Source organism: Argopecten irradians, chromosome 1, assembly GCF_041381155.1.
Source record: "Argopecten irradians isolate NY chromosome 1, Ai_NY, whole genome shotgun sequence".
In the NCBI taxonomy this organism is placed as follows: Eukaryota; Metazoa; Mollusca; class Bivalvia; order Pectinida; family Pectinidae; genus Argopecten; species Argopecten irradians.
Genome location: NC_091134.1, coordinates 67,458,649 through 67,474,271, shown reverse-complemented (window position 1 = coordinate 67,474,271; position 15,623 = coordinate 67,458,649). Strand labels below are relative to the sequence as shown.

The window sequence follows — 15,623 nt, the reverse complement described above, 5'->3', positions numbered from 1 at the left end:
CCAGATGTGTCTGAGCCGCTGCAGTCCAGTGTAACACCAGGTTAGACTTACAATTCTACGCTTAACATTAATTCAGACACTGTCTAAGAAGGTTGTCCCTGAAAATGGCTTATGCACAAGTTGTTTTAGATAATTCCTAAAACAACATCTTTGATTCTTTTTGGCAATTAGAATTACAAATTTTAGAAATAAGGACATTTCCAGCAAGTTTCAAATGTTTCTAGATTCTCTTGACATTGATTTTAGAGAAAATTTAGTATATCACTGCTTTGAACCATTGATTATATAATGACAGAGCAAGGTTACATGGACACTGGCTATCATTTAGTCCAAATGTTTACGTCAAAATTTGTCCTATGTTGAATATGAGCAATTAGCAATGAACTTGGTCTACCGTAGATTAGCAACATTCCTCCCTCCTTTTGTAAGTTATCACTTTTTACTAAAAGCCCATATTTGGGAATTATCTTTTGATACATTCTTCTTTTTTAAAACAATGCTCAGTACCAAACTGCACCAAATGTACAGGGCAAAAATGGACTTTTTGATACAAAAATAAGTTATAAAAGTGTCTCTTCAGCTAAAATGGTTTACTTTTCTTTACCTAGATGATATGGCATAGTCTAAAGTTAGATCAAATCAAAGATTACCTCATTTTATAAATGCATTTCAAGTAATGGCAAGAACAACATTCATGACATGAACTTATCCAGTTTATTGGACAAGCTGAAAAAATTAATCAAATAAAAAAAAATTAAGTGACTGACAACATCAGAAGACAAGATGTGTTTGGCATACTTACTTCCCAGGAGAATAGGAACTAGGTTCATGGATGATATGACTGAGTATAGGAAATTAATGGTTAGATACAAAGGCATGATAAGCAAATATAGGCAGGATTCCTAGCATAGGTTCAAACAAGGCTGTCTCTCTATCTTCAATGATCAAAGATTTCAATCATATGTATTATACATATATTTACTCATTCCAAAACAATTTTGTAAATGAAGGGATAAACACTGCCTTTAAAACTCAATTTTTAGAGAACTTTAAGGAATTTATACATATTTACTGAGTTTTATATCAAATGAACTAGGGTAACTTCATGCAGAGTGTTACACAATTACATTCTCAAAATCACGAGATAGTTTCCATGAAAGCATTGATTTCAACAAAAATATGTGTTTTCCTTCAGGGATAAAACAGGAAAGATTTCAAAAATATCTGATAGCAGTTGAAAGAAAAAATTTAATTCAATTTGAATATATTACAAAGAAGAAAAAAAGAATTGTTTGAACCTTGAAGAGAAAGAAATTGTTAATGGAAATACAAGCAACAGAATAAAATGTCAAGACGTTACCTCCTTATGCTCTGATAAGAAGAAAAAAGCCTCATAAAACTACTCCTGAGGAAAAAGGCAAATTAGGATCAACATTTTTGTACAGCAAAACAAATTTCATCATTGGGGTAAACTAATATGAAACAATTGTCATCTTACCTGGCAGATAAGTTAAACACAGTCCAATTTCATCAACTTGGACTGATAACATTCCACCATTTATAAATCCAGCGTGCCCCATTACGTACAGGTGTACGTGATTCACGCATCAAAAGTAATATGCACGTACACAAATTGGAAGCCGAGGGTACACTGCACGTACGATAAAATGGGTGTAAAAGCTAATAAAATGGGTGTAAAAACTGAAAACAGTTGTTATTCGTAATTTATATATTAAAATTGTCGGAAGAAATGACGAGACAACATCGTCCTGATCTTTCTGTAAGCTGGTTGCTACTGGCGATTTCCCTGCATTTTGATTGGCTGATCATGACGACCCATCGATCTAGGTTATTTCCTAACCTGAATAATGTTTCGCTATTTGATTATGGGCGCTATCACACACTAAAGATCGTAAGGCGTAACACCAGCGGTGTTTACTTGTCCGATGTTGTAAACATGGAGCCGTCTAAAAAGCGTGCGATTAGCGATTTCTTTGCGAGTCCTTCTACCACCAAAAGAAAATCCGTGAATGCAACATCGTCTGAAAACGTAGATCAATGTAAGAAAAATTGCCCTTATGTCACCCAAGGAGTCGATAATTGAATATACTGGATTGTGTCATTGTCTTATGATCAAAGCTTGATGAAATGCTTCATGATTGTTTAGATTTTGCTTGTACCCCTAGATTTTCAGAGGAGGGGTACACTTTACCCCTGATGAGAGAAAGTCAGGGGGCACGCTGGATTTTAAATCTATTTAATATTCAACCAAATACTCATAAAATACCAGAATTCTATGGCCTAATGAATTAGCATGTTCAAATCACTGTAGAGATATATATAAGCAAATCGTGGATTTTACCGTAAAGTTGTTGTATGGAAATGTCATATGGATTTTTATGCAGAAGGCTTTTGTAGTGGTTTCTTTTGCCAGGTAAGATATTAAAACAATACAAATCAAAACAGAAAACTGTACTGAAAATCAGCGAAAGTGTAAACAAATGAATTGTGACACTGCAGAATCATGCTTAGCGCTTCTGAGTCCCTAGGGAAAACTAACCCATAAGTGGGTCAATGAAGGAAGATTTCTATCAAGTATGCATGCCAAAATGCAATCCTACATGAACGCGCCACCATGAGAGACACAATACTTAAACATGCTCAGACTACCATACCAATTACCACTGGTACCCTTACAAGGCATTCGTCAGGTTCTACACTACCACAACTTCCAATACAAAAATTGATTGATAATCCAACAGGGTTTTCCCCAGATACCATTTCTAATATTGTTGATTTATTTATAAGTTTGTACACACATCAGGGAGTCAATGCTTTAGCCATATGTAAACATTATTTATATAAAGGTTTTCTAGGCTGTTTTAGCAATATTGATTTTTCCAAACAAGTTGTATCTTTTTTTAAAGATGCTCCACCACTGACAGAGCATAAACGATACTCATCAATTCAACAATAATTGGTGTTTAATCGTGTATATATATATATATGTTTAATTATCACAAAAAATATGAAATAATTTATTCTGCTTTTGGTGCATGTGCAATTAATACTTCATTCCATATAGGGCACAGTGCCAGTGAATTTTTTCGGGGTGCAATTAATTATTTTCAATATTTTTGCTTTGAAGTAAAATTAGAAGCTCAAACTTTTCAATGGTGGTAATAGTGTAAAGTATCTAATTTTGATAACTGAAGAAAAATACTTCTTCGTCTGCTCTTGCTTTTGATAGTGAAAAAATGCCATTTTTCAGCAGTGGAGCATCTTTAATCAAAGAGATATGAGCTATGTTACAGAAAAGGTTACATACATCTTAACTTAACAAATCAGTCCTCTTAAATAAATTGTTCGATCTGCATGTTAGCATTTTAAATCAGCCTGTATCAAACAAATTGACCGGTGTTTTATTACTGACCTAAGTAAAATGAGCAGATGACAAACCAACCAAATAAATCTCAACAGTAAAGCTTGAAGTTTTTATATCGACTAAATTAGGAATTTAGGACCCCACCATTAATATACGTATGAAACCTCACTCACACAGTAAATGGATATACGATATATGCACTTAAGAAATAGAGACTAATCCTTACCGATGTCTCCAATTCCGTCGACCACTGTTCCGCTTATTTCGATGAGACTTTTCCTTCATGCTTTCTTGGTAGCGCTTCATCTTGACCCATTTCCTGCCTGCTATGTCATATGTACACCAGAGTGACACAAACACAGTCAGCATGATCACCCAATTACATACGATCACCCCTACAATATATAACAAAATTTATTTCATTTTAAATATTCTACAAATAGTTAAACTTTAATGTTACTGAATCAATATCTTACCCAAATCTCCAATGTTAGAGATAATCAATAATACGCTTTTATGGATAAAGTATAGCCTTTACTTATATATATATATATATCAACTTATTCCAGTAAATAACATCAATATCATTATTAAATCTTTATCATCAGTGATATAAGTTACTGGAATTTCATAACACTGAAAATCATTTGTGCCCAATCCAAATGCCATACAGTTCTATAATTGTATGTAATCTTAAATGGTTCATAAACCTATCACTCCAACAAACAAGACCATACTAGCCTGCTGGACAGACAGACAGACACATATAATATATGGATGGACCAGAGACTGAAGAACAAGAAGAATACCTACATATAGGCTAGCTGTGTTTTAATGGATTTCTGATGGTCAGTCTCACCACTCCAACAGCGCAATCCAGCATGAAATCGGAGCTAGAATTGTCAAATATGGTTGGGTTTTCTGCGTCCAAATTGTATAGGGATAGTTTTCGTATGATTAGCTATATTAATTGGTATAGTTTGGAGCTAATATTAGTGTACTCAATATATCTTACTAGTGACGACAATAATATGTCTTAAACTTAATCAACAGATCAGCATCAACTTAATTTTAACAAAAAGATGGAATAATAAAACTACATAGCAATATACTGAAAATATATCAGGACTTCTTAGCGACCATGATTAGACACCAGAAATTTCATTGTTTCATTTGTCAGGTTGAAAATGTGTACACCTCCTCGAATTTATATTCAGACCTAAAAAACTTTTACTGAGTGTGGTCAGACCTCCAAGATCAGTTTGGCAGCTTCCTAAATCTTATGTGATAGTAGCTATTTGACATGAGGTCAACAACTCTCTGGTTATTTTGACAATCATCTTTTCTGCAGATGAAAACTTTATTACTTTTATCAAAGTTATAATTCCGACTTATCCTACAATTCTATGTAATCAGGCCAATTTTGACCCATGGGTAGACAGTAAGTGGTTTCCTCGCCAAATCGTTTAACCTTAGGTCATGTCTCTGTCCTATGCTATGTGTACACACATAATCAACTTTATCAACTGGAAGATAAAATTTATAACTAACAAAAGGTCCAGTGAGCTTATGAATTAGATTGTTCATATTTAATAAACTGTTCACATCATAAAGTAAATTTGATGATTGTTTTTATGTACTAAGAATAACACTCCGTAGACCTTGACTCCATATAATGCGTATATACTGTACAACTACACACATCTGAATTTGACTAATCAAACATTCTTGAAGTTTGATTAAAGATATAATAAAACTAAATTTAAACTTAAACACAGACACTTTGCTGGTTTACTCATAATCTCTAATTTTCTGGGTTAATTTGTAGTGACCTTGACTGACTGACACAACATGTTATTTTATGTACTTACCATTTTGTATTGTCGAATATTGGGGCAGGCACTCCTTAATTAAAAGAAGCAAAATACAGGTTATTTATATCTTTTCTACATTTATATTAATCCTTCTTAATCTTTTATCATCAAACAGCCCCTCTGTCTTTACATATGCGCAGCGCGCAAGTAGACACACGCCCCCAGACGTATCACACGTGATTATACTTTTCTCAGATAAAAATTTATTGCAATGATTATCAGTTTATCTTCCACTCATTTCGTGAATTTAGGCTAAAATTGGACTAGTCTAGAGATAAAAACTAAATCAAACCAACTTTCAGCAACAAACTAATAAACTAAAAGACCTGTATCTAGTCTACCATTTTAGTTACACCTTTAAAGATGCTCCATCGCTGACAAATGGTATTTTGTTCGCTATCAAAAACAGGAGCAGACGATTTAGTGGTTTTCTTCACTTACAAAAGTGACTTATTTTACACCATTACCACCATTGGAAAGTTTGGTTTCTAATTTACTTCACATTAAAATTACAAAAAATAATTAATTGCATCCCGGAAAAATTTGGTGGGCATGGCACTATACATGGCATTCTCTGGTAGATTTCATTTGAGCTCTGATATCCTGTAGACAAAATATATCACCTTTGTCCTTTGTGTCATGTAAGCCTTGGTATGCACAGCTTATGTAGAAATGTTTACATATGTTTCTGACTACAAGAATATAGACAGCCCCTCAGGCCCCCGGGGTCAGCCCCATCATTTGTACAATTTTGAATCCCCACCCTATAAAGATGCTACTATCACCGTTTATTTTGGGGGCATATCACCATTTGCTTTAGGGTGTCGTTGTTGCTGTCCTTACTTGAGATACACACTCAACACTTAGTTGGTTCCACTTCCTTTTATTCAAACTCTGGATACTCTATAATTCTCTGTCCAATTCTGACCACAACTTCTCAATCTTAACCTTCAACTTATGTCTCTCACTTCAATTCTCTCTCTTTTATTTCTCTCCTATCCCTTATATGCTACATGATTAAACTTCTACTTTTACTCTGACAAAATCTACTATTTCTATTGGCTAGTTTATCTATCTGGAGGCGGGTCTACATCTATCCTTTTGAAGTGTTAGGTGACCATATGCTGTCTCTGGACCTTGTTTGAAACCATCAATTCTTTTCTGCAGATGAAAACTTTATTACTTTTATCAAAGTTATAATTCCGACTTATCCTACAATTCTATGTAATCAGGCCAATTTTGACACATGGGTAGACAGTAAGTGGTTTCCTCGCCAAATCGTTTAACCTTAGGTCATGTCTCTGTCCTATGCTATGTGACAACTACACACATAATCAACTTTCCAGGAAAGATCAATAAAGAATTCAATATGGGTTATTCCCATGAGACAGAGAAAACTTTGCCAGTATTAACACTTGGCCTAGAAATATGCAGCATAGCCAAAAACTATAAAAGCCATCTAACTGCCAGTAAAGTGAAAAATCCCATACAGCCGCTTTCCACAGACAAATAAAACTTGGCAAATTAAAAGAATAGCAGACAAAGATTTTATCCATCTGCAATATTCTGCTTATTCCACAAGAAATAACTGGTTACCAAGCTCTTTATTTTATACCCTTCAAAGTGTAGCGAATATTGTGTATTGGACTTTATGGATATAACATGTTGTGTCTAATGAGATCATCTGGCAGTGCTTTAGCCCTAAGTATTGCTTCCCCAGCCACCAGTACCCATTATCTCTGGGGCTGACCACCAAGTAGGTAGCATGTAATCTCATAATGTCAATAACATATACACTATCTCTATACCAATGTTCTAGAGTCCAAGACTAATAACCAAACATGTGGCTATCTCTAACTTCTACAGTTTGTCTGAGTACCATACAGTTCTTCAGATTGGGAAGAGACAAAGAAATCACCAAGCCACATAAATGTAAACTGATATCTATAAATATCTAAATTAAGATCTCATGACTATATTGGCTGACCTAAATATAATAACTTCCAGATAAGCTAGCTGTCCATATTATGTTTAATTTTTGTTTATAACATACATAGAAACTAATAACATAAAATACTTTTCCTGTTAACATAAAAATCTTCCAGGTGGTTATTTTTTTCTAAATGAGCTTTATAAGACTTGCTACCATACAGAAGTTACAGTATGTAACATACTATTAATAAAATCTACAAATTCCATATAACGGTAAAACTGATAACTTGTTTAAATCCATGCCAGAACAATGAATGAAAATAATACAGAGATACAACACGAGTTATTCAGGGATAACATATAGGACATTAGACTTATTATACCAATTGAAAAGGAAATGTGTAATTGCCTTCATTTGTAGTAGGCATTTAAATAACAATTAGAATGAACTACTGATACCTGATGATTCTAACAATTAAGGTTGCATGCCCTTAGCACCAATATGATCCACTCACACACACAGTGTACACAGACCTGTCACATACAACCAAGAGCTAGCAATCAAATAAAAGTTCAAACAGAATTAAATACTTGGGCTCTAAGGAAGGAGTGGGACAGATAAAACTTTATCAAATAAACTACATCTTAGTTTCTACCTAGTAACCAAAAAGACATGTATGTCAGGAAATGCCAGGTTGAAAATTAATTAAGAAAATGAGAGTAGGAAGATTAAAATAAGCGGTTGTTAAATCTGTGATGGCATTTCTCCTACATATTGAGTTTGGTGTTCATCCATGTTCCATCTCTTGATTAATATCTCTAAATTTATTGCTTTTAGGGAACCAGTCCATTCTACAAATCAAATATTTCTTCTTACCATGGACCACAATTTCATCTTGAAAATTCAATTATCATGCTACCAAGCACTCCCCGAACTTTAACTTCCAAACGGAAATTGAAAGCTACACCTAATTATTATGTTGGATGCTCAGCAAATATATTCTCAAAACAGGAACGATATGATTAAGATTAGCAAAACTTGATGTTTCATTTACAATAGTAACAAGCTCAAAATAAAAATAAATAATTCATTGAAGCCTGTAGAGTTGTAGTTATGTTCAATGTCAAACTGTTGAGAACACCAAAGGGATAAACCTAAGGTTTTAGGCCGTATCAGTGCTCCAGATCAACATATTGTATTCAGTAAATGTCCTGGTCACCATGACAATTTGCTGGATTTTTTCTAATGTGGGATCTAAAGTATTCCCTAAAATAATTAAATCTGTAAAATACATGTTTGGGGTTAAACTTCAATAACATTTAAGCACAAAGAACCATTGGCTATCATTTAGCATTGAATCACTCATAAATTTTTATTTAGATTGAAAGCCATTGCCCCATCAATCATTGACTATCAACTTTTTATATAAATTAGTTTACCAGAATAATTGAAGGGAGGTTCTGGTGACCATTTTTTTTTTTTTTTAATATATGTTCCTTTTCCATATGTTACATACAATAGACTTCAACCATGTGTAATGCTGAGAATATTCATCCAAACAGTTCTCAAACAAACTTTGGACAATCAATTGTGGATGAACAGACAGACAGATGGACATTATATAGAGCTATCAGAGATGTGGGACCTAGAAATCAAACTTTTACCTGGGTGGTAGGAAGCTTTCGTTTTTTCTTCATATCACTTAATTAACATTGTACTAATGCAATACAGGAAATAAAATGCCACTGTTCTTCATTGACACCAATGAATAAGAGAATGATCAGTTCCAACGTCACTACTGCATTGCCTATGAAGCTCACCTAATGCAGCCTTCATCGGGACCACTGGGCCACATGTATGGTAGTGCTGGACCATCCAAATCACACCTAGGATCTGCCAGGCTAGCTCCACCAGTAGGATGGCTGCAGATACATGTCAGGAAATCAGGAGCAGCAAAATCACCAGACATGGAGCACAGTCCCAAGGGACATAGCCCCAATATGTTATCACAGTATCAAAACATTCATCACCCAAATAATGTACCAAGGTCAATATCACAAACAAAACATTCCTATTTTATAGATTTCATGTTACAAAGTCATCTGTTGATAGTTTTGTAATGAAATCATGCAAATGTGACATTATCATTATCATAATAATAATGGGTTGGTCTATTGATGCTTGTCAGGGGAAAAATAAGAGTAACAATATTATTGAAAATAGTATTCTATAACACTGAAAGTCAAAACAAATGAAGAGATTCATTACTTTCAGTCAGCTTTCATATGAAAAAACAAACTTTAACACTAGTTAATAAATATTATGCAACATGGGTCAGGTTGTCTTTGTAGTGTGTTTGACTTACCAAGCCTGAAGTACAGTAGGTATTGCATACATAGCCTGGGCGATGGGTTGAGGATGGTTCCTCTCATGCTCACGAAGAAGATCAGTCCTTCCACCAGGATGTTGCTGGCCAGCATGCTCAGGTAGCCTATCAGGTAGTATTTTAGATTCACCAGTCCCACACTGCATTCTTTGTACAGGTCAAAGTCGTAGTTCCCAGTTATCACACCCAAGATTACAGTCCTAAAACCAATTCAAAACATTTTGTCAAGTTTGGAAGATAAAATTTATAACTAACAAAAGGTCCAGTGAGCTTATGAATTAGATTGTTCATATTTAATAAACTGTTCACATCATAAAGTAAATTTGATGATTGTTTTATGTACTAAGAATAACACTCCGTAGACCTTGACTCCATATAATGCGTATATACTGTACCTGTTACCCCTTTCTACTTAGAACTTTAATATCAAAAGTGTACAGCCTAAATGACTTGATTTTTTTCTGCATACATCTGAATTTGACTTTTAATCAAACATTCTTGAAGTTTGATTAAAGATATAATAAAACTAAATTTATTTAACTTAAACACAGACACTTGCTGGTTTACATCATATCTCTAATTTTCTGGAATTTTGTAGTGACCTTGAAAACTTACACATGTTATTTTATGTACTTACCATTTTGATTGTCAATTTGTCATGTCATAATTAAAGCCACACTATACGTAACTATCAACAAAATTTCAAGTTAAATTCGACTCCGATATTGTTAGTATTTGTAGATGTAGTTGAAATTAAGATATATTAAAGAATATTTGTAATGATTTTTTAATAACTTTAGTACAGCAGTTGCTGAAAGTCGATACATGTAAACATGCCTTCATTTTAAACTGGTCGCCATAGAAGTTACGATTATTACCGAACGGAAGTCGGAAAGTTCATGACCCGTTTTCGGAAGAGTTCGGACAGACGTTACGTAGTAACGGTAGTCACATGACGTTCTCGGCAACGACGTTACAATGTCGGCTAACTTCGGCTTGTTTGACTAAGTGGGACCCACCTAGCGATGTTTAATATTTATTTGATTTTTTATCAAAGTATTCCGAATCATAGTCGCTCATCTTGACTTCGATTTAGTCCTGTCTCTGCATGATTTACAACAGGATTTTTTTTCAACATTCTCCTAAATCATGAAAAAAATAAGAAAGATGCGGATATTGGGCCTTTAAAAGAGCAAATAAGTTATATATATTTCATTTATATTAATCCTTCTTAATCTTTATCATCAACAGCCTCTGTATTACATATCTTTAGTAGACGGGCCCCCAGATCACACGTGTTATACTTTCTCAGATAAAATTTATTGCTAGATTATCAGTTATCTTCCACTCATTTCGAATTTAGGCTAAAATTGGACTAGTCTAGAGATAAAAATAATCAAACCAACTTTCAGCAACAAACTAATAAACTAAAAGACCTGTATCTAGTCTACCATTTTAGTAACACCTTTAAAGATGCTCCATCGCTGACAAATGGTATTTTGTTCGCTATCAAAAACAGGAGCAGACGATTTAGTGGTTTTCTTCACTTACAAAAGTGACTTATTTTACACCATTACCACCATTGGAAAGTTTGGTTTCTAATTTACTTCACATTAAAATTACAAAAAATAATTAATTGCATCCCGGAAAAATTTGGTGGGCATGGCACTATACATGGCATTCTCTGGTAGATTTCATTTGAGCTCTGATATCCTGTAGACAAAATATATCACCTTTGTCCTTTGTGTCATGTAAGCCTTGGTATGCACAGCTTATGTAGAAATGTTTACATATGTTTCTGACTACAAGAATATAGACAGCCCCTCAGGCCCCCGGGGGTCAGCCCCATCATTTGTACAATTTTGAATCCCCACCCTATAAAGATGCTACTATCACCGTTTATTTTGGGGGCATATCACCATTTGCTTTAGGGTGTCGTTGTTGCTGTCCTTACTTGAGATACACACTCAACACTTAGTTGGTTCCACTTCCTTTTATTCAAACTCTGGATACTCTATAATTCTCTGTCCAATTCTGACCACAACTTCTCAATCTTAACCTTCAACTTATGTCTCTCACTTCAATTCTCTCTCTTTTATTTCTCTCCTATCCCTTATATGCTACATGATTAAACTTCTACTTTTACTCTGACAAAATCTACTATTTCTATTGGCTAGTTTATCTATCTGGAGGCGGGTCTACATCTATCCTTTTGAAGTCTTAGGTGACCATATGCTGTCTCTGGACCTTGTTTGAAACCATCAATGGCTTTAACTAAATTGACCATGCTTCCACACACCATTGTCCTCTGTGAGTCTTCCATCCTTACTCCCACACTCTCTCTCCTTTGAAACCTATCTCTGTGTGTGTCCTGGTCCTTTCACTATTGTTAACTAATTACTTTATTGCTTTCTCTGAACTCTTCTGATGATACTTTAATTCTCATTTTTCAACTGTCATACTTGCCTCCTCTCCCTTAAGTTTGTTCCACAAACTTTCATACTAACCAATATATATTTTTTCTAACATTCAATACTACATCAATGATTATAATGATATACACTGTATCTATCTACCAACATGCAAAATACATATCATGCAAACAACATTATGATCAAATTCATTACTCACAAATAGATATTATTTCTTAAAAGATTGAGATGAGTGGGAGAAAAAAAAATAATTGTCCGTTAATCTCCAAACATCTCAAACTCTTTTTCCATCACCGCTGGGCTGCAGTGATTAATTCCATCATATATTGTGTCCATATAATCCATTAGAATTCACTGTCTTTCAAAACAAAAGTCACATATTATCAATGTAGATACCAACATATTTCACATATAAATGTAGGTTCCATGTCAAACAATTCACAAAGTAGGCTTCCAATGATAAATCCAAAAACATGTCAAATGTTACTGAAATCGTAACTCGACCTCCTCTCAATATTGAGGCATATGATTATCGCCTAATGAAAACTGAATAACATGCCAGTCTGAAATGCCAATTACACTATCAAGACTGGTTAGCTTCTTATTCTAGCAGTCGCAAAACTCCTACTTGTCTTAACTCTTTCCCAGACTTCAACTACCATGAAACAATAACTGTAGTAACTTATCCTTCTCCACTCTTTTCTTAAAGCTTTTGCCTCTTTTACATGTACCATGTAAGTATCTATTTCTCAGTAAGAATGAGGATTTCTGTATTTTCCCTCAATTTCTCTGTACATTTCCTAGCTAGGATAAATCTTAGAGAAGGTTTTCATGTTAAACACAGTTTTTAATACTTGATAAGTATTGCTCAAAGGTTTCTAACTGTCGTAATCTTTTCTTTATGGACCATAAACTATATTCTTAGCAAATATTTACATGTTCCTAGTAAAAAAAAAAAATAATACCAAAGTTCCTAATAGTGCGGCCTAATTTACTGTCGACTAGACCAGAAAACATAAAATGATCTACCAAAAAGATAAGTTTACAATACTCAATCAGAAAAGAAAAGGACTGAAGTCTATCGAGAAGCTTTTCCTTTATATAAAAGTTAATTATGACCTACATGTACACTGCCTATAGCAAGTGTTTTCATCGTATCTTCACTACTCATTACTAATTACTAGCTATTAATACTAACAACAGCTTTGGAAGGGAACCTACTCTTTTTCTTGCTACGACCTTGGAGAGTTCTGCTAATGTGAAATTCTCGAATCAAATGTTCAGGTATTACCTCTCCATTCACCCATGAAGTTTCCTTCTTTTCTACCCACTTTACTCTATACCACTTGACACCCTTGCTAGGTTTGCAACACAGAATTTTATCTACTGTGAGCCATTCCTCTCTTTCTTTTGGTTGTGAATTGGTATCATTCGTATCATTTATGGGTTCTGAGTTGTGATCAGTCTCAACTGTGCAGGGTATTGCATCCTGCTCTTCAATTAGTTCTGGGTTCTGATCAGTTTCAACACCATGTGTCATGGGAGGGGGTTGGTAGGTCTGAGTTCTGGGCCAGTGTAAAGTTTCATTCTATTGGCATGTATGAGAGATTTCACTACTTTGTTTGTCTTACATTCTCTGAGCCTATACCTGTGATTGTCAAAGGCCATAGTGATGTAGTAAGGTCCTACCCACTTCTGACAAAGCTTAGCCGACAAACCCACTGGTACTTTCTTACAATGTAACCATACTCTTTGGCCTACCACAAAGCCTGGGTTTTTGGATTTCTTGTCATGTTGACTTTTATATTTCTTTTGTGCCTTTTGTATATTCTCCTTTGCAATATCTCTGTATATTAACAGTGAGTTACGTTATTATGACGTCACAAAGGTTCACGCTCAATTTCGCGCTGGATTTATAGATTTCGAATTAAGCACGTCATGTAAACGTTTACTGTACCGAGTAAAGGACGGACACGATGAATGTATTAGATCAAAAGGCTGCAAGCAGGTCTAATAATGTGAAAACAGACAATAAGACATCCAAATCGGAGTTACTACGTGACGTACGTGGGCTATACGTCAATCTTCAATAGGATATTAAGTTTTTTTCCCGTACGGTACGGTGTTGGTGATTTTGTTAAGTGATTGTCGTATTCGTTTTATAAAAAAAAATATTCAACTGAAAAACTGGTGATTATGTAATAAAACAAATATTCCATGGTTACTGTGCTCTAGTTCATAATATTTACCCCTCGGTGATGGTAATCAACAAATGTTATATTGCACTCGGCCTTTGGCCTCGTGCAATATAACATTTGTTGATTACCATCACCTCGGGTTAAATATTATGAACTAGAGCACAGTAACCCATGAAATATTTGTATAATATTTCCTGGTTGCACATTACCTTGGTAATATGGTCCTGTGCTGTCTTGGAAATACTAGGATTAGGAGTCAATGCTGTATCAATAGGTAAGCAGCACTCACGACCAAACAAGAGGAAATAAGGAGAAAACTGAGAAGATTGTGTAGATGGAGCTGCCCTATAACTCAGCATAATACTTGGTAGTATCTCATGCCAATTATTCTGCTTTTCATTGCAAAATGCTCTCAGTGTAGTAGCAATAGAGTCATTCATACGCTCACAGGTTGCATTTGTCTGAGGATGGTAAGAAGATGTATTCAACTTTGTGATTTGAAACATATGACACAGTTCCTTGATTAGCTGTGACATGAAGTTCTGTCCTCTGTCTGTGAGAATAGCTCTAGGAGCTCCATATCTGCAAATGAACTCATTATACAAAATCCTCGCTACCTCTGTAGCCTCATATGACACTAGTGGAAATGCCTCGCACCACTTTGAAAAAGAATCTACGATCAGTAGAATGTACCTATGACCTTGTGTGGTTTTAGGCAAAGGGCCTAGAATGTCCATATGAATTCTACCAAACACATCTTCTATAGGAAGAGGTTTCAGAGGTGCATCCTGATGATGCACATTTCGCTTAGACCTGGCACACACTTCACATGACTTACAGTAATACTGTATATCTCTAAACATTTTGTGCCAATAGTATTTTAGCCTGATGCTATGAAATGTTCTCTCAATGCCCTGGTGACCTGCTGTTAAAGAGTCATGATATGCCAGTAGTATGTCATTTCTCATGGACTCGGGAATTACCAACTGTTTGATAACTCTCTCACTTTTAGGACCCTTACCCCTTGGGTAGTACAGATGATACAAAACACCATTATCCATAATAAAGTCATTAGACTCTCTGACAACTGTATGTGCTAAATTCCTATCATCAGGAAGAACTCTATCTTCCAGATACTTAATGATGTGAGACAAATTTGAATCCTCCAGTTGATTCACCCTTAGATTGTCTGGAGTTCTGTCTGACACTGGGGTGCTACTACTAGAACTGTCCAGTTCTTGACTATGCATATGACCTTCACCCTGGTTGTTCAACACTGAAACATGACCTGCTATACAGTCTGGCCAGTCTAGCCTGTACTCAACCCTTCTCTGTATAGGAGCTACTATGACCTCATGAACAGGGTCATTAGGGCCTGGGCTTGACCTTTCAGGATAATCACGTCTAGACAAACC

The 15,623-nt window shown here is 34.9% G+C and overlaps 1 protein-coding gene across 1 annotated transcript in view; it reads right to left on the bottom strand.

Moving 5' to 3' along the window:
• The window catches only part of LOC138310072 (diacylglycerol lipase-alpha-like), a 74,240-nt gene that overhangs the window by 41,806 nt on the left and 16,811 nt on the right, over positions 1 to 15,623 (bottom strand). Inside the window, exons 2-4 of the mRNA XM_069251241.1 lie at positions 9,558 to 9,778; positions 9,013 to 9,114; positions 3,612 to 3,780 (exon numbers count right to left, since the gene is read on the bottom strand). Coding sequence (XP_069107342.1) covers positions 3,612 to 3,780; positions 9,013 to 9,114; positions 9,558 to 9,778 — 492 coding nt within the window. The remainder of the gene's footprint in view (positions 1 to 3,611; positions 3,781 to 9,012; positions 9,115 to 9,557; positions 9,779 to 15,623) is intronic.